This window comes from Sapajus apella, unplaced genomic scaffold (assembly GCF_009761245.1).
Source record: "Sapajus apella isolate SASKATOON/1434 unplaced genomic scaffold, GSC_monkey_1.0 scaffold3, whole genome shotgun sequence".
NCBI lineage: Eukaryota > Metazoa > Chordata > Mammalia > Primates > Cebidae > Sapajus > Sapajus apella.
This window is the reverse complement of record NW_022436943.1, coordinates 43742060-43762147: the sequence shown is the minus strand read 5'-3', so window position 1 is coordinate 43762147 and position 20088 is coordinate 43742060. Positions and strand designations below refer to the sequence as shown.

Below are 20088 nucleotides of genomic sequence, written 5' to 3'. Positions count from 1 at the left end.
CTTCCTTCCTTCCTTCCTTCCTTCCTTCCTTCCTTCCTTCCTTCCTTCCTTCCTTCCTTCCTTCCTTCCTTCCTTCTCTCTCTCTCTTTCTCGCTCTCTCTCTCTCTCTCTCTTTAAGTTCTGGGATACATATGGTGAACGTGCAGATTTGTTACATAGGTATTCATGTGCCATGGTGGTTTGCTGCACCTATCAACCTGCCATCTAGTTTTTAAATCCCACATGCATTAGTTATTTGTCCTCATACTCTCCCTCCCCTTGCCCTTCATCTCCCAACAAGCCCTGCTGTGTTATGTTCCCCTTCCTGTTTCCATGTGTACTCATTGCTCAACTCCCATTTATGAGTGAGAACATGTGGTGTCTGGTTTTCTGTTCCTGTGTTAGTTTGCTGAGGATGATGGTTTCCAGCTTCATCCATGTCCCTGCAAAGGACATGAATTCATTCTTTTTCATGGCTGCATAGTATTCCATGGTGTATATGTGCCACATTTTCTTTATCCAGTCTATCACTGATGGGCATTTAGGTATGATTAAGAGGCTGAGGAGTTTATGTAATAAGGTTCTTTCCCTGGTCCTTTTCTTACAATACTTAATTGCTTGATTTCCTTATAAAGGGCATCCAGTGTGTAACAAAAGTGTTAAGAGAAAATAACCCGTTTTTCTAACAAAGCAGTACAATTACAGATTTGTATACCAGAAAGTATTTTTAAAATTACACTGTCTAGTTAATATGAAGAAATATTTTAAAACATTTAAGTAATGCTAATATAGCCTATAAATTTGTTTTTGTTTTTGAAAAATAACAATTCTAGCATTACATTTAATAGCCACTGTTGTTTATATATCTTACCATCTGATTGCATCTCCTTGGAGATTTTGTTCACATCGTCTTGTGATCTTCCATCAGTTATAACCACAATAACCTTTGGGATGCCCCTTCTTGTACCTGATTCTGCAGTGAACAAGGTATCTCGAACATACTTAATTGCTTTTCCTGAAACAAAGAAAGGCAACAGTTCGATTTCACTCCCTCCCATTTTTGTTTTTCTGGGGAGAAAAGGGTGGGAACAAAGTTCTTAAATGAAGGAAAAAAAATCTTTTAAAAAATTACTATGCCTTAAAACAAAAGGTCATTTCAGCAGTTACTAACAATTAATTACTCTGAGGCTTAGCTGGTTTTTTTTTTGTTGGTGGTGGTGGTGTTTTTTGTTTTGTCATACCTGTTTTTGTATTTCCTCCTTTGTATGAAATGCGTTTAATTGCATCAAGAAGAGTCTCTTTGGTTTTGTAAGCATTTAGTTTAAATTCTGTTCTGGGGTCATCAGTGAACTGAACCATTGCAACCTGGAGAGAGAAGGTGTATTCATTTTTATGCACGTGTAGACGTCCACTGGGTCAGAGAGCAATAGCACAATATCACCTGTAGTTTTAATTTCTTCATTAACTCATTACAAAATCTCCTTGGATTAAAATTTCTTCCGTACAAGTTACATACCAAATTTGAAGACAAATTAAATACAACTTTTCTAAAACTTTCATTTTATATTCAGAGGGTACATTGTGCAGGTTTGTAACCTGGGTAAATTGTATGTCAGTGAGATGTGTACAAATGATTCTGTCACCCAGGTAGTAAGCATAATACCCAATAGGTAGTTTTTCAAGCTTCACCCTCCTTCTATTCTCCCACTACTAGTAGTCCCTAGTGTCTATTGTTCCCATCTTTATGGCCCTGTCTAGTCAATGTTTAGCTCCTACTTATAAGTGAGAGCACGCAATATTTGGTTTTCTGTTTCTGTGTTAATCTGCATAGAATAATGGCTACCAGCAGCACTTGTACTGCTGCAAAGAAAATGATTTTATTCCTTTTTTTTTTCTAATGGCTGCATATTATTTCTTGCTGTATGTGTACTATATATTTTTTATCCAGTCCACCATTGATGGGCATTCCATGTTTGTTATTGTGAATAGTGCTGCAAGGAACATAGGAGCACATGTGTCTTTAAGTACTGTCAGGAAGTAGTTTTTAAAAAATCTTTCAAGCATGTAGGATTTTCACCACCTCATTTGACAGTTTAAATATGGCAGCCTAAGTTTGGTAACTTGACAAATGTCTGAGAATCAGAGTTGGACTCTTTACAAAGATTTCCTTACGAAGTAAACCTATAAGGTAATTACTACTATTCTACTCACTGTACACTTGAGGAAACTGAGCCGCAAAAGACAAGTTGCTTGCACAACATCCCCACAAGAGTGGTCACTGGCAGAGTTAACAGTTGAAGATAGGTCTATTCTATGCCAAAATCTGTTTCTCAGCCACTACTATATGAAATTCTGGTTTCAGTTCTTACAACTTGTATTTATTCCTGTTGAGCTTTTGGACCATTTTTAATTGATTTTTTTTGTTTGTTTTTCAGAATTATGATGTAAGAAGTAAAGACAGCATCTTTAGAGTGCTTTCTTTAAGTGAGCTTTAAGCTGCTACCAGTTTATCGGTCTACTAGACATGTCACCATCTTTAGAAAGCCTCCTCTAATTTCTTCACTCAAAGGAAATTTCTTTCTCTCTGACATGCCTCAGCATGTTATCTATTCTCCTCTTTTTTAATAACATTTTTATTTTCAATACTTTTGGGGTACAAGAGTATTTGGTTACATGGTTGAATTGTACAGTAGTGAGGCTTGAGATTTTAGTGCATCCATCACCCAAGTAGTGTACATTCTTCCCAATATGTAGTTTTTTTTTTTATCCTTTACCCACCTTCCACCCTCCCCACTCTGAGTCTCCAAGTCCATTATAACACCCTGTGGTTCCTTTGTATAGCTACCCTGGGCTCCTTTGTGTAGCCCTCACTTAAAAGTGAGAACATATGCTATTTGGTTTTCTATTCATGAGTTACTTCGCTTAAAATAGTGGCCTATTTTCAAGCTGCTGCAAAGCACATTATTTTGTTCTTTTTTATGGCTGAGTAGTATTCTGGGGTGTGTATATACTACATTTTCTTTATCTACTCATTGGACAATGGGCACTGAGGTTAGTCCTATATCTTTGCATTTGTGTATTGTGCTAAAATAAACGTATGTTTACTGGTGTCTTTTGACATAAAGACTTCTTTTCCTTTGGGTAGACAGCCAGTACTGGGATTCCTGGAACCAAAGGTAAATCTTTTAGTTCTTCAAAAAATCTCCATACTGTTTTCCATAGAGGTTGCACTAAATTACCTTCCCACCAGCAGTGTATAAGTATTTCCTTTTCACCACACCTACACCAACATCTATTGTTTTTTGACTTTTAATAATGGCCATTCTTGCAGGGACAAGGTGGTATCTCATTGTGTTTTAATCTATATTTCCATGATGATTAATGATGTTGAGCATTTTTTCATATGCTTGTGGGCATTTGTATATCTTGTTTCTAGAAATGTTTATTTATGCCATTTTCCCACTTTTGATGAGATATTTGTTTTATTCTTGTTGATTTGGGTGAGTTCCTTGTAGACGTTGGATATTAGTTCTTTGTCAGATGCATAGTTTGCAAATATTTTCTCCCATTCTTGGGTTGTCTGTTTACTCTGTTAATTATTTCTTTAGCTGTTCAGAAGGTGGTTTTTAGTTTAATTGGTACCATTTGTTTATTTTTGTTTTTGTTGAATTTGCTTTTGGAGTCTTAATCATAAATTCCTTGCCTAGACCAATGTCCTGAAGAGTTTTTCCCAAATTATCTCCTAGAATTTTTATCATTTCAGGTCTTAGATTTAAGGCTTTGATCCACCTTGAGATAATTTTTGTATAAGGTGAGAGGTAGGGATCCAGTTTCCATTCTACATGTGGCTATCCAGTTTTCCAAGAGCCATTTATTAAATAAGGTGTCCCTTCCCTAGTTTACGTTCTTGAATGTTTTGTCCAAGATCAGTTGGTTGCATATATTTGACTTTATTTCTGGGTTCTCTGTCTGTTCCATTAGTTTATGTGTTTACTTTTATATCAGTACCACGCTGTTTTGGTAACTATGATCTTGTAGTATACTTTGAAGTCAGGTAATGTGATGCCTCCAGATTTTTTCTTTACTTAGGAGTGCTTTGGCTATTTGGGCTCTTTTTGGGTTCTATATTAATTTCAGCATTGTTTTTTCTAATTCTGTGAAAAATGTTGATATTTTTATAGGAATTGCATTGGTTCTGTACATTGCTTTGGGAAGTATGGTCATTTTCCTAAGAATTCTTACAATCCATGAGCATGGGATACTTCTATTTGTTTGTCATCTCTGATTTCTCTTAGCAGTGTTTTGTGATTGTTGTTGAAGAGAACTTCCACCTCTTTCATTAAGTATAGTATATTCCTAGGTATGTCTATTTTTTTTTTTTTTTTTTGCAGCTGTTATAAAAGGGATTGTGTTCTTGATTTGATCCTCAGGACTTATCTCTTACCTGAGAATTGGCCATTGGTGTATAGCAGTGCCACTGATTCATATACATTGATTTGTAACCTGGGAGTTTACTGAATTTGTTTATCAAATCTAGGAGTCTTTTGGAGAAGTCTTTAAGTTCTCTAGGTATATGATCATATCATTAGCAAACAGTAATAGTTTAACTTCCTTTTTCCAGTTTGGATGCCCTTTATTATTTTCTCTTGCCTGATTTTGCTGGCTAGGACTTCCAGCTATGTTGAATAGAAGTGGTGAAAATGAGTATCATTGTCTTATTCCAGTTCTCAGAAGGAATGCTATCAACTTTTTTTCATTCAGTATGATTTGGGCTGTTGGACTGTTACATATAGCTTTTATTATGTTGAGGTATGTCCCTTCTATTCCTAGTTTGTTAAAAGTATTTATTATAAAGGGATGCTGGATTTTATTGAATGCTTTCTCTGCAACTGTGAGATTAACATATGGTTTTTGTTATTAATTCTGTTTATGTGATGTATCACTTTTATTGACTTGTGTACATTAAATTCTCCTTGTGTTGCTGAGATGACATCCACCTGATCAAAGTGTATTACGTTTTTGATGTGTCATTGCATTTGGTTAGCTAATATTTTCTTGAGTATTTTTGCATCTATGTTCATCAGGGGTATTGGTAAGTAATTTTCTTTTTCATTATGTACTCTAGTGGTTTTTGTATCAGGGTAATACTGGCTTCATAGAATAATTTAGGGAGAATTCCCTTTCTAACCTTTTAGAATATCAGGTTGGTGCAAAAGTAATTGTGGTTTGCACCAACCTAATAGTTTCCATAGAATTGGTGCTAATTCTTCTTTGAATGTCTGGTAGCATTCATCTGTGAATCCAACTGGCATTTTTTGGGAAATTTTTTTAAATTACTGATGCAATCTCACTGTTCATTATTGGTCTGCTCAGGGCTTATTTTTTATTTAATCTAGGAGGGTTGTTGTTTCCAGGAATTTATCTATTTCCTTCAGATTTTCTAGTTTCTGTTCATAGAGGTGCTCATAATAGTGCTGAATGATCTTTTGTATTTCTGTGGTACTGGTTGTAATGTCTCTATTTTCATTTCTAATTGAGATTATTTGAATCTTCTCTCCTTTTTCTTAGTTAATACAGCTAATGGTCTATCAATTGTGTTTATCTTTTCAAAAAACCAATTTTTTGTTTAGTTGATCTTTTTTATTGTTTTTTGTTTCAATTTCATTTAGTTCTGCTCTGATCTTTGTTATTTCTTTTCTTTTACTAGCTTTGGGTTTAATTTGTTCTTGTTTCACTAGTTTCTGGAGGTGTAACATTAGATTGTCAATTTGTGCTCTTTCAGACTTTTTGATGTAGGCGTTTGGTGCTATAAACTTTCCTCTTAGAATTGTTTTTACGGTATGTCAGAGGTTTTGGCAACTTAGGTAAGTATACCATTCATTCCAAAGAATTTTTAAATTTCCTTCTTGATTTTATTATTAACCCAAAAATTGTTCAGGAGCAAATTGTTTAATTTCCATGTATTTGGTATACTTTTGAGGATTGCTTTTGGAGTTGATTTCTAGTTTTATTACACTGTGGTCTGAGAAGATGCCTGATATGACTTTGATTTTTAAAAATTAATTATTGAGACTTGTTTTGTGGCCTGTCATGGTCTATCTTGAAAATGTTTCATATGCTGATTTGAAGAATGTATATCCTACAATTTTTATACAGAATGTTCTGTAAATACATCCTAGGTCCATTTGTTCTAGGGTGTAATTTGAGTCCCTTGTTTCTCTGTTGACTCTCTGTCTTGATTATCTCTCTAGTGCTGCAGGTGGAATGTTAAAGTCCTCCACTATTATTGTGTTGCTGTCTCACTTCTTAGGTCTAGTAGTAATTGTTTTCTGAATCGGGGAGCTCCAGAGTTAAGTGCTTATAAACAGGATTATAATATCTTCTTGTTGGGTTAATCCTTTTATTATTATAAAATGACTTTCTTTGTCTTTTCTTACTATTATTGCTTTAAAGTCTGTTTTACCTGACATAAGAATTGCTACTCCTGGTTGCTTTGGGTTTCCATTTGCATGGAATATCTTCTTTCACCCCTTTACCTTGAGTTTATACAAATCCTTACATGTTAGGTAAGTCTCTGGAAGAGAGCAGATATTAGGTTTGTGATTCTGTATCCATTCTTCTAATCTGTATCTTTTAAGTGGAGGGCTTAGGCTATGTACATTAATACTGAGATGTGAGGTACGGTTCCACTCACCATGTTTTTATCTAAGTACTTTGTTTTCTTCACTGTGTTACTGTTGTATAGGTCCTATGAGTTTTATACTTTTGAAAGGTTATATTCCAGTGTATATCAAACTTTTGCTTCCAAATTTAGAACTTCTTTTAGTATTTCTTGTAGGGCTGGTCTGGTAGTGACATTTGTTTGCCTGAAAATGACATTAATTCTCCTCTAGTTATGAAACTGACTTTTGCTGGATTCAGAATTCTTTCCTGACAGTAATTTTGTTTAGAGAGGCTAAAAATAGGACCGTAATCTCTTTTGTCTTGTAAGGTTTCTGCAAAGTATCTATTCTGTTATGGTACTTCTTGTGTCCAGATCTTCTTAGCCATTCTTTCACAATATATTCCAAATCTGTTTGTTTCAGTGTACCTCATTGCTACCACCCTAGTCCAGGCCATTCTGCTGGACCATGAGCGCATCTTCCTGACTGGTCTATCTGCTTCTACTCTTATCCTTATTAGTACTCACATGTCACAAAGAAGTTGGGGTAATCTTTTTTCTGAAACAGATCTTGTCTATCTTTAAAATCTGCTAGTGATATCCAGTTGCATTTATGATGATATTCAACTCCTTTGATGGTCCACAAGACTCAAGATGATCTGGCTTTTGCCTACTTTATTCCATCTGTTCTATCCTCACACTCTCACCCACCATATTCTAGCCCCAAGTTTTGGGGTGTGAAGTTTCAAAACTCATTCTCATCTTGGGTCCTCTGTACTTATCACTTTCTCTGTCTGGAAATGCCATTCTCGGATCTTCAAGTCTGCATCATTCACATCTCAGTTCAAAAGGCACGTCCTCAAAGAAGTCTTCACTGACCAATTAAAAACAACTGTCACATACAATTTAGAGTAATCCTCTGACATCTTTAAATCTCATCGCTCTGTCTTCGTAGCTTACATGCCTACCTTGGGAATCTATTTGCTTGCCTGTTTATATCTGTCTCTATCTCTTTTCTCTTTACTTGTTTTTTAACTTTTATTTTAGGTTTAGGGGTACATGTGCATGTTTGTTATAGAGACAAATTGGATGTCATGGGATTTGATGCACAGATTATTTCATCATCCAGAGATTCAGCACGTTACCCTATAGGTAGTTATTCGACCCTCACTCTCCTCCTACCCTCCACTCTCAAGTAGGCCCTGGTATTTGTTTTTCCCTTCTTTGTGTCCATATGTGCTTGATGTTTACCTCAACTTATAAGTGGGAACATATAGTATTTGGTTTTCTGTTTATATATTAGTTTGCTTAGGATAATGGCCTCTAGCTTCATCCATGTTGCTGCAAAGAACATGATCTCATTCTTTTTTATTGCTACATTATATTCTGCAATGTATACGTACCACATTTTCTTCATCCAGTCTACAATTGATGGGCATTTAGGTTGATCTCATGTCTGCTATTGTGAATAGTGCTGGAATGAACATACATGTGCATACATGTGTCTTTATAGTAGAATGATTTATATTCCTTTGTGTATATATCCAGTAGTGGGATTTCTAGGTTTGGTAATTCTGTTTTAAGTTCTTTGAGGAACTGTCAAAGTGCTTTCCACAATGGCTGAATTAAGTTACATTTCCACCAATGATGTGTAAGTGTTCCCTTTTCTCCATAATCTTGCCAGCATCTGTTGTTTTTTGCCTCTTTAATAATAGCCATTCTGACTGATATGTCTTCTGTCCTTACTTTTAAGAATATGAGCTCCACGAAATTAGAGACATTGATTGGCATTCATTATGACAGTATAGTACATGGCTATAATAAATCCTTGATACATATTTGTTAAATGAATAATTCTGTTTCATGTTCCACATTATATATAGTAATGTGTGACCTTAACCTTTTCCTTTCAAGATTTTAAAGTCCTTAAGGGCAGGGAAAATATCATGTGTATCATTAAAGGAGACATTCTACCTTAGTATATATTTTTAAAATGCCCTGACATGGACTTTCTACCTTGTTTTAGTTTGCTGAACTCAACACCTTTTAAGGATAGGCATCCTCTGGAGGTTCATCAGGCATTAATAAGCTGCTTCCAAACACCAACCTGTCTATCATTTCATTTAAGGTTGAATCCAATCATTACAGTTCTTGACCTACAGTCCCTGACAAGCAGCTGTAATAAGAGCTGGAGAAACAACTTCTAAATACATAGAATAAATTAATTATTTATGTATTAGCCTTACTTGGGTTCCATCTGTGCCAATCTTGTTCAGGGCTCCAGCAGTGCTATACAGAAAGTTGATGATCTTATTGAAATTGTCATCTCCAATGCTCCAGGATCCATCCACCATAAATACCAGGTCAGCCTTGGCCGCCTTACATACTGAAGACCAACAGTGAATTTTGAGTCAGAGAGAAGGGAACAATTTAGTAATTATTAAACCAATAAGGCAAATAATGGTTGTCCTCTGATAAGTGAAGCTCTTTTTCAAAGGAAATATATCAACTTCTTAATGTTCATATTCCAAACTCCTGCTCACTATGCTTCTTTGCTGTAATTACTCTTTTATACCCAAGGTTCTTATTCCTGACTAAGAAGCTTCTATTATGCATGTGGAAATAGAGAAAGAAAAAGTTCTCAGCCCAAAAGAATGAAAATGAAGGACTAGGAAAAGATGGGATTAAGGGGATTTAGAGACAGAAGTATCACTAAACACCGTCTAGTACCAACTGATTGCAGAAAAGGACATGCTATCACTCTGTGCATCCTGCCCTCTCCTTATTGAATTAGTAAGTTAATTTCAGAGTGATTCAATCTCAGCAGAAAAGTATGTGATAAAATGGAACCAGATTAATCTAATTATAATTTGATATTCATTTGGGCTGAGGCCATAAGTAAACAAACTCTAATCTTGGTTAAAAAAAAAATTCTGTCTCTGTCCCTCTATAGCCCACTGATATATGTCAAGAAAGGTACATGAATGCTGGCCAAGGGAAAGTACTGTCAGTAGGTATTACAGATATCTACAAAGCACTCAAACAAGCAAAAAGAATTAAAGCAAACTACAGCAATAAAAACCTACTCTACTGAGAACATTTTTACAAGTTCTTTTTTGGTATCATGTGCCGTTTCAGATTATCTATGCCTTTCCTCCTCTTCATTAGGGTAGATCATTGCAGTTAACTCAGTTTTATGATAAAGCAAACAATTTGCTCTTCAATAATCTGAATCTTTTAATCTTAGGCCAATTGCACACAAATATTCTATGAGATAATATGCCTCTCTCTTTCCTCTAAGAAAAACCTCACTTGGTTTTTATTAAGTACAATTTCATTCCCTGAAAGCTATTTATAATATAAAATAAACCATCTCCAAGTAAGCTAATAGGCTAGGGGCAGTACTGATCTGGTGAGGTTGTTCTCATGAATTCTGCAATTTATAAAATTTTACAAATTTGTGGTTTGAACTGAAAGTTGAAAGGAATCAGAAGATCTGCTAATTATGCATTTTATAAACAGGTCCTCTGTTTCCATGGAAAGAAAAAAATGAAAATCAGGTTTCACTTTCAAAATAAAAACAAATTCTATTAAAAATGTATTAAAATGAAAAATTTAGTTAGCAAATCAAAGAAAGAAAATGTATCAACATGCATGAAGGAATTACCTCTGGGATAGAAAGCTGTGTTTTTAATTTTCTTCTTTTAAGTTTTTTCTACTTTTTAATGTTTGTTTAATAAATATTTAGTATTACCTTAATAATAAAGATTTATTGGCTTTTAAATTAAATATACCCAGAACAAATAAAGCCTAAAATACACAGTGCATTCAAGTTACAAAAGCACCATCTAAAACAATCATGATGAAAACCTCAGAACCAATGTTTCTACTTTGTCAATCTTTAATCACACAGACTTTTCCAGATCACATTAAGTCTTCTATAAGCAGTCATGGATGTTTACTGAATAATATCCATACTCAGCTATAAATAAAAATATTCTGACCTCAGAGCATTCTGTAATATCTGCATCAGAAGTGCCTAATTAGTAAATTTATCAATTAGGATTCTGTTTTCAGTTCTAATCACGAGAATAACCATAGATAATTGAGACTAAAGAAGGCTAGATATGAAGCTGTCAGAAGAGTGTGGCATTCCAGGTAAGGTGAACAGCATTCAAAGATGCAGGACAGCTTAAGACATGTATGGGAAACCCTGAGTTGTACAATTTTGCTATTATATAATGTATTCTAGGAAATAATTCTGCAAAGTAGATTGATTCATGAAGACTTTGCATGCCATCCTAGGATGAATGTTGTTTTATTAGAATATTTAATTGCCTCTGTTTCTTTGTGCCTTCCACTCTCTGCAGCATTTGAATCCACTGGCTTTAAGCTCAGAACAACTTATTTTTTATGTTTCCCTGGTATGTAACAGACACTTTAAAAGGCATTATAAATGGAAGAACCCTTGCAATACAACCTTCTAACATGTTCTACTTTCTCCTCTCATTCTTCCAGTCCCTCCCCCCTATTTTGCCAACGTTATTGTTCTTAAACAGATTTCATCAGATCACCCTTCCTTCCTACAAATTCTCATGGTATGCCATTTCCCACAGGATAAAGCGCATATTCCTAATTTTGTCACATCAACCACTCTATAACTCTATTCTCATTCTTTTCTCTTTAATGCCACACTAAAGCATTTACGGTTTCCTAAATCCATTAAGCGCTTAGATCACTCTTAACACCGAAAGCTATTCATACCATTACTTATCTCTCATTCTTCAAAATGTAGATCGAATTCCTCTTCCTTAAGAAGAGCGTCATTAATCTGTAGCAGCATTAACCATTCCCACTTCTGGGCTACCATAATACAATTGTTCTTTTATAACTCATAAACTTGATTGGTACTTATCTATGGAAGTACCTATTTCTCTTTAATACTAAAAATAAGCAGAGAGCAGCAATCATGTATTATTATTGTATTTCCCATGCCTACCATAAGAGCTTTGAGAATAAATAGCAGGATTAATAGAAGTTCATTACTGAAATAAAGAAAAGAATGATCACTACTTTGTTGGGGGCCTTTCTAAAAATTACCTTAGTAGCTTAGGTAAAAGGTCATGAGGAACTGTGGTGATGAAGAAAAAAAAAAAAAACAACTGAGACACTTCAGAGGTAGGCTGGGAAACTATCACTGTATCTGAGGAATTACAAACTGGATTTTCACTTACAAATTACGTAACTATTGTTTCTTAATAAATGTTACTGCTCTGGTGTTTCCTCAAAAAAATCAATATTAAGCAATTCTGTTAGCAAATCCACTCTTTGTGTGCAGAATTGATTATTAAACAATATCATTCAAGCCGATCATGGTTGATAAACATTTATATTAAAGAGAAAATTAGGTAGCACAATAAATATACTTTATTAATACCCTGGTTTTAAATGAACAGGCAAACAAAGCCAACACAAATCCTTAACCTAGAAACAGGTCATTATTGTATTATTCTTTTACCTTCTTTTGCTGGTGGAATGGTTGGAGGAAAAGTTGGTGGTTGTGTAGGAAGAGATTCTGTAAAGGAGAGAAAGGACATCAGTTAGCTATCTCATCTGTGGGGAAGAAACGAAGGTCATGGAGTAATAAATATTCAGGGAGTCAATGATTTTGACAACTGTCTTCTCTGAGAATTGAATGGCTACTATAAATCAGCCACAGCCTGTGAAAACTGACTCCATCCATCATCTCATCCTCAGACTGAAGGGTTGAAATGCCATTTTGCTACCATTCAGTTTACCCAGCAGGAGTCAATGAAATCAAACTGTCAGCTACAAAGTGGTTCTAACATTGATTTAAGGCAGGAATCCCGCCAACCCATTTGAAAGTTTGTCTCCAACTGCTTTCACACACACAATAAACTTCATTTCCATTCTGCCTAAGGATGAACCATCAATCCTTGCTCAGTAGCACTTTTCCCTTTCCATCCTGCATCTCCCAGGATGTTGGTCACTGGTGGACTCTGATTCACTCTGCTCTGCTCAGACTGCATTTGGAAATGTCTTTTGGGTTTGAGGACCAAATGTAAACATTGGCAGGCTGAAGTGTGCTTGGATCTTTTCAACCTGGATCATGCAGGATGAGAAGTCCATGTACTCTGCAGAGGTGTGGCTTGGTTAAAGGACCTGGAGACAGTTAGATCAGAGTACTGATTCTCAATTCTCATTCCAGCTCATGCAGCAAAGCACCCGGAAGGTGTGGTGTCATTAGGTAAACATAAAATATGCTGTTATATGTATTCATTTCTAGTTCCTACTTGACACTAAAGATTTAAGAAAAACCAAGAAAATGCTTCTGGTTATCCCAGTTTAATACTCAGGAAAACCCTGCACAAATCATAGTGATTCATAGAGGGGATATCTAGCCTCAGGCAATACTAAGCACCAAATAGCTAGAAAGATTTGAGCTCAGACAGACTGACCATTTGCCAAGAATTTTATAAAGGGAATTTCTTCATTGTAAGGAAGGCTAAGAGGTGAGTTTTAAGGTCTCTTCCAACTTTAAGATCCAATAAAATAAAATAAATAAAATGATTCAACATTAAAAGAATGAGGTAACTATGTTTTACTAAAGGAAAGAATATTCAAGATGAATTGTTTTGTGAAACAAGTCACAGAATACCATGGCATAATCTCATTTGTGAAAAATAAAAAGTACACATACATAAACACACACACACACACACACACACACACATATACCTTTTATATTTCATATTATATACTTTTTATTCTTCACAAATGTGTGTGTGTGTGTGTGTGTGTGAAAAGGAAATATTTCTGAAAAGGAAAAACAAGGAAATAAGGAGGTTGACAATGCACATTATACATTTCTGTTTTGCTATAATGAATATATATCACTGTTATTTTTAAAGACAATTTTTTGAAGCTAAAAACTCTCAAAATTAAAAAAGAGAAATTTTTTTGTAACTAGAATTGCAAAACTTTCTTAAAAGCCCCACCTGTTTCTAAAGTCATATTTTTTAATTTTAAAATTTTTGGAAGTAGTCATCTTAATGATTGTGCATCTTATTTAATATGAAAAATAGAGGCATCTCATAAGTTGGGTCAATAAATCAAGAATGAAATCAGTAAGAGGCTATGGCAGCCAGATTAATATGATTGGGCAGAACATCTGGCCAAAGAATCTCTTGGTTCAGAAGAACCACAGTGAACTGGGGACACATGTTTATATTCCGTATGTGGCATACAGATTGTCTCTGTCTTCAAGGATCTGAGGTCCTGTCACATAAAGAGGGAATAGTCTTTACCTGCATTGCTTCGGAAGATTGAACCAGGGCCAATGAGTAGAAGCTACAAGGAGACAGATGCCTCCAACATGAAGAAAATATTTACATCAAACAGAGCTATCCAAATTGGATTTAACCCTAGGTTAGTTAGTTAACCAGTGTGGGGCCAAGGATAGGAGAAGCTGAAGTAGATCAGGGGTCCTAAACACAAATGTTACTAGCGGTCAGGTGAGCAATGAATAAGTGCAAAGAACTTAGCGTGAACATGAAGGTGCAGTAGCAAACTTAAGAGCACATGCACTGTCTAAACACACAGCTTTTAGCTGGCTCCAGCAGATTGGCACCATGAAGATACTTTGTATTGCCCAATATTCTGACTTTTCAAAAACTACTTTAAAACTTAAAAAAGTATGGCCCAGAGAAAACATGCCTGATAGTGAGATCTAGCCTTAAGTTTATGACTTTTAAGAATAATGGTGATGACAAAAAGTACTTGCTTAACGAGATACACATTGAAAAGCTCTTCAATAAGTATTTTTTTTATTGGATGTTTACCGCCACCACTTGAGGCAAGAGAGTAGGTATTTAATTTTCTTGATGACGGAAAAGCTTAGAGATGCTGAATTGCCCAAAGTCACAATGCTAGAAAGGTGCAGAACAAGATCCTCAACCAAACCATTTGACTCTAAGTCTGGTGGATTACTAGTTTCCTATTAACTTCAAAATCATATGATCTGTAATCCATAAGATGGAATACTAATCAGCAATAAAAAGAAACAAACTACTGACACAATTTACAACATGGATAAACCTCAAAAACATCTGCCAAGTGAAAGATGTCAGATCCAAAAGACTACATATGGTATATTTCCACTTATGTGAAATGTCCAGAAAAGGCAAATGCATAATAAAGGAAAGTAGATTGCCTGAGGCTCAGGGTGGGAAAGGAGATTGACTGCAAACAGCAGGAAAGGCTTTTTGGGTTGATGCAAATGTCCTAAAATTGAATTGTAGGAGTAGTTATAAAACTCATTACAGTACATGTATAAAATCATTGAACTGTGTACTTAAATTTTATGGTATGTAAATTATACCTCAAAAATATATGTGGAATATAAAACACTGCATATTTAAGCGTGGTAAAATAAAATGTCTGTATTACAAAAAAGAAGATGATTTAATTCATTATATTTTGTTCTCTCTTTTTGAAGGTCACACATGCATGATTTCCCTCTGCAAGTGCCAGAGAGGCTGGAAGAGCTATACATAGGCAGTAGTCCCTTCTAACTGCCATGTACGTGATAGATGGGTCACCAAGAAAGCCCATTGTCCAACACCTATTCAGATACAAATCCTCCCGGAATTTCAAGTTTAAATTCAAGATATTGAGTTAAGCACACAGATGTCCTCCAGAATTTACTACATTTCAAACCATTTCAATGTTTGTGGACCCAGGGTCAGGAATCTTTGACTAGAAGCCATTTCAAGAAGCTGACACTCTCCTTGCTCTTTGGAACATGTAAAAAGAGCTTTGTTTTAATTTTATACTTTGCCTTTTCCTTCAGAGCATCACATCTGCAGCCAGCTTGGAAAAAGTACAAGAGCATCTTAGGCAAGCAGTAACTCTAGGGTCAGCCAGTTGGAACATCTTGGCTCCATTCCCATCCTCATGGCTGTGGTAATATGCCATTGTTTTAATGTCAGAGCCCAGTCCTCAAACTGCATCTCACACTCCACATACCACAAATGTTCCTTATGGATCTGGATCACAATATAAGTCATTGTCTCCATTGCTTTGCTATCACGTGGTCTTCTAGTCCCTTGTGAAACACATATGGAGAATGGAAATTAAAAACCCATGCTGATGACATCAGTGGGCCATATGCAATGAATTCTGGGGTTGAATAAGAGAATCAAAACTTATATTACGTATATTCCTGGACAGCAATAGCTAATATTTTTCTAAATGGGATAAGGTTTTTTCAAAATAGGATTCCTAAAATTCTGTGTTGATGGGAAGAGGGATCAGGAGAGAACACACATGACTTACGTGTTTTTTCCATTATGCTCACACTAGGTCCTTCAATCTCCTGGAGCTTTGTATAAACACTGATTTTATATTCAGAATCAGGCTGAAGTCCATAGAAGCAATGCCTGGTTGTCCCTCCACCCACAGTGGATTCTTGCTTTTGTGTATCTATAATAAAAACAAAACAAAACAAAAACATACACATATGAAATTTTTGAAAAACAGCCATTCGTAGATGATTTGCTTCTGAAATATTTCACATGTGTATCCCACATCAGATAACTCCAGAATGAGTCATATTTGTTTGAAGTACTGTATCTTCCTTCTAAGAGTTAATATACTCACTGGTATTTTTCTATGGAAAATCACATTTTATATGTCCATAAATGAAGGTTATTATTAAAAGACTTCTGAGATCAACTCTATACTTAATGGAGAACTATTAATGGAAATAATTATATGTACACATCTTAACTGATCTTTTGGACAGGTGCAGATGTGAGGCCATTTATTTATTTTGTAAATTCTTTTTTTTTTTTTTTGAGATGGAGTCTTGCTGTGTCATCCAGGCTGGAGTGCAATGGTGCGATCTCAGCTCACTGCAACCTCTGCCTCCTGGGTTCAAGCAATTCTCCTGCCTCAGCCTCCCGAGTAGCTGGGACTACAGGTGCACACCACCATTCCCGGCTAATTTGGTATTTTTAGTAGAGACGGGGTTTCACCATGTTGGCCAGGCTGGTCTCAAACTCCTGACTTCAGGTGACCCACCTGACTTGGCCTCCCAAAGTGTTGGGATTACAGGCATGAGCCACCATGCCCGGCCTATATTTTTACAATCTGAACTCCCTTTTATTCAACATGATTCTCTGAATGCAGTCCAATGTTATATAACATAAAAAGATACTTCCTTTTGGCTTCATATAACTTATTATCACCCAACAGGATGCCCTTCTAGGCAATGGTCTAAAGATACAGGTATGGGTCTGAGAAGCCCTGGTCCATGGGTCCAGGTTGTCTTCAAATCTGCCACAACTGCAGGCAAGAGTTTGCAGCAGCACTGGGACACACTGCCCAGTATCTCCCTCTCAGCTTTGGCCTTTAACTGACACCAATGGTTTCCTTCAATTGCAAAAGACATTCCCAGGGAGTTCAGAGGAGGCTCTCCAAATTTCCTGCATCCACTCTGAAAATCCCTTAATTGAGAAAAAAGTCATGGTGCTTACATAGCATAGGGCTGTATGTGCTGCAGAGCTCAGTCTCTCAATTTCTGGTTCTTTTTTTTGATCTACCAAGGAGACATGTCATGTACAGCCAATACATGGCACCTTCTCTGTCTTTTTCCCCACCATGACAGAGGCATAAAGAACTCTAGAGACCTAACTATTGGCTCCTTTCTTTGTTCCCACATCCATAGCAAAATTGCCGTGCATCTCCTGGAAGAACTAGTACTGGTCCTTAGGCCCTGAGGCTGAGGAATCTGGATTAATTATATGTATTCATCATTTCTTGATAGTTTACTATATACCAGGTTCTGTGCTTGATATTTAATTACAACAACAGCAATAAAGATAATAATAACCAACATTTAATGGTGCTTATCACCTGCCAGGCAATATTCTAAGAATTTCATATGTACCATCTCGTTTAATTCTTATAACATTTATAATTATTTACAATCTAAAGAGAAGAAGCTAAAGGTCAAAAAAGTTAATAACTCCTTTAGGTCATTCTAATCAGCAGAACTGAGATTTTTTTAATTGGTAGATAATAGTTGTACCTATTTTGGGGATTTGTGTGATTTTTCATACCTCTATACAATGTGTAATGATCCAATCAAGTAATTGGGATATCCAACACTTCAAACATTTATCTTTTGTGTTGGGAACATTACAATTCTTTTCTAGCTATTTTGAAATATACAATTTTTGTTAACTATTATTTCCCTGCCATACTATCGAATACTAAAACTTACTCCATCTACCTAAGTGTATTTTTCTATCCCCTGGCCCACTTCTGTTCGCCCCCCCGCCCCCGAATTCAGAACTCTAAAGTTCAGTTCCAGAGGATGTTGCTTTAATTTCCACTAGTATATTCTAAATGAATGTAACTGAAATACATAGTTTTCCAAAATGAAACCATCTGAGAGCTGCTGAGTGCATATGAAATATGCAAACATGATGCCTAGAGATCAGAAGAGGAGTCCTTATGACTCAGTGCTTTATCACTCCACAGAGCCTACTTGGGTGGCTTTCATTACTGAAGAGTTTCAAAAGTGTTTTCTTCATAGGCATAGACTGCTGTTGTTGTCATTGTTTTTACTCAATGGACAACTGGTTAAGAGGAGGAATCACTGCTACCATGAAAAAGCAGTTATTCAAGTTTCCATCTAGATTGATCATTTTACCCATAAATTGCATGTGTTTAATCAAACCTTCATAAAGCTTTATTTAAAGGAATTGAAAAACTTGTATTAAAAAAACTGCATTGATTAAATATATTATGCATATTATTTAGTGGTTAAAAAGAACTATCCACTCCTTCAAAATGTTATTTGCAGAAGAGTTTATAAAAAATAAATAGAATCTAGAAAATATAAAAGCATGCCAGATGCTTTTTAAAGTATAAAATGCAAAAATTTTCCATGACGATTTTTGTCTATTTTATAAGTAACAAACCTAGCTAAATTTCAATCTATATTTTGACATACATATATTGAAGCAAATATATGTATATTACAATATGCATATATCAGAATAAACATGATACATGTTGTTTTAAATTTTGTCTATGGACAAATCCAAATTTTAAAAAATAAAAATGAATTAAAGCCATTTGTTAAATAGAATTTTAAATGTATTTTTATATATTGTGAATATTAGAGTTTCAGAAATGAACTTTGTAGTAGAACCTTTATTAATATATTTGTTCAGAGTAAATACTGTCAACTTTAATCATTTCTTGTTTGTAATATTATGCAAAATGATGACATTTTAAAATTGTTAAAGTGTCTGTGAGATTATATATTATATGAAATGGGCTTGATAGTAAGTAAAATTTGGTGAACTCATTGTTCTGCTTCGCTTAGCTCGCACTTTAGTCTGTAGTTTCCAGGCTCAGAATCCCACAACTGTTTCTTTTTGACCCTTAGCTATCCCATAGAGCCTCCTAAAAGCTTCTGTGAACCACCTGTGATACAAACATTTCCTGAATTTTATGCATGGATCGTATTGATCTACCTCCACAAACCTTCCAGGGACTCTCCAGGAGTCACTTCTGGAAATGAGCATTTCTGTCATTTCCTATTTCAGGTAGAAACTCAGGTACTTTAAAGACCCTTGAAAATAGAATATAAGTAGATCTTACTGCTAAAATAATACATCTATAAGCCATTGGAAAACTGGAACAAGCATTGTAAGATTAATGGCAAACAGTATCAATTTGGTTCCCAATACTAACAAAGAGGGGTTACATGAATGGGGGTGTATCCATGTTGCTTTTGGCATGTGCAATTCAGGCCTATTGGCTTTGCCTTAAGGAAAACATTCAAACTGACCAAATGGTGACTAATTTCCTCAACCCCTTGTGCCAAAAGCAGGAAGTTAATTTATTTTCTTGGAACAGAGGAAAAAAATCTGCCTTTATTTGTGCACTCTTTCTTAGGAAGCAAGACTAAATCTGTTCCCTGGATTATTGTTGTGCTGATAATAAGCCACCAGCTTGACTCACCAAAATGAGTTCCACAAGCGACGAATATCCAGCATCCAGGAAACTACTCTGATAGAATTGTATAATGTAAATAATTCTACTTCCCATAATGTCATTGCTTCAAAAAGTTTACTTTTGATAATAGGTTTTGTTCCATAAGATCTTTTTTTTTTTTTTTTTTTTTTTTTTGTGGACCTGGTCTTTGGTAAGGCAGGCTCTCCACTATGCTGCAATTCTCTATCCTTCTCAACAAATAATACTGCAAAGCTGATGTCTCGGCACCTAAATAGGGGCAAGAGGAGCATCCTCTGAACCTTTATCTAAGCAGGCTACAAAGACGTTCATCAAGTTGTGGGGATTAGGGTGGGAATAAAGTGTTTGGACCTATCTGGCATGAATTAATAAAT

At 35.5% G+C, this 20088-nt stretch overlaps 1 protein-coding gene across 4 annotated transcripts in view; it reads right to left on the bottom strand.

The window, feature by feature from the left end:
* Positions 1 to 20088, bottom strand: part of COL14A1 (collagen type XIV alpha 1 chain) — a 257258-nt gene that overhangs the window by 103990 nt on the left and 133180 nt on the right. For all 4 annotated transcript variants that reach the window (XM_032252681.1, XM_032252674.1, XM_032252687.1 and 1 more), the window contains exons 24-28: positions 15998 to 16144; positions 12159 to 12215; positions 8887 to 9026; positions 1221 to 1344; positions 851 to 994 (exon numbers count right to left, since the gene is read on the bottom strand). In XM_032252681.1, the coding sequence (XP_032108572.1) occupies positions 851 to 994; positions 1221 to 1344; positions 8887 to 9026; positions 12159 to 12215; positions 15998 to 16144 (612 nt within the window). The remainder of the gene's footprint in view (positions 1 to 850; positions 995 to 1220; positions 1345 to 8886; positions 9027 to 12158; positions 12216 to 15997; positions 16145 to 20088) is intronic.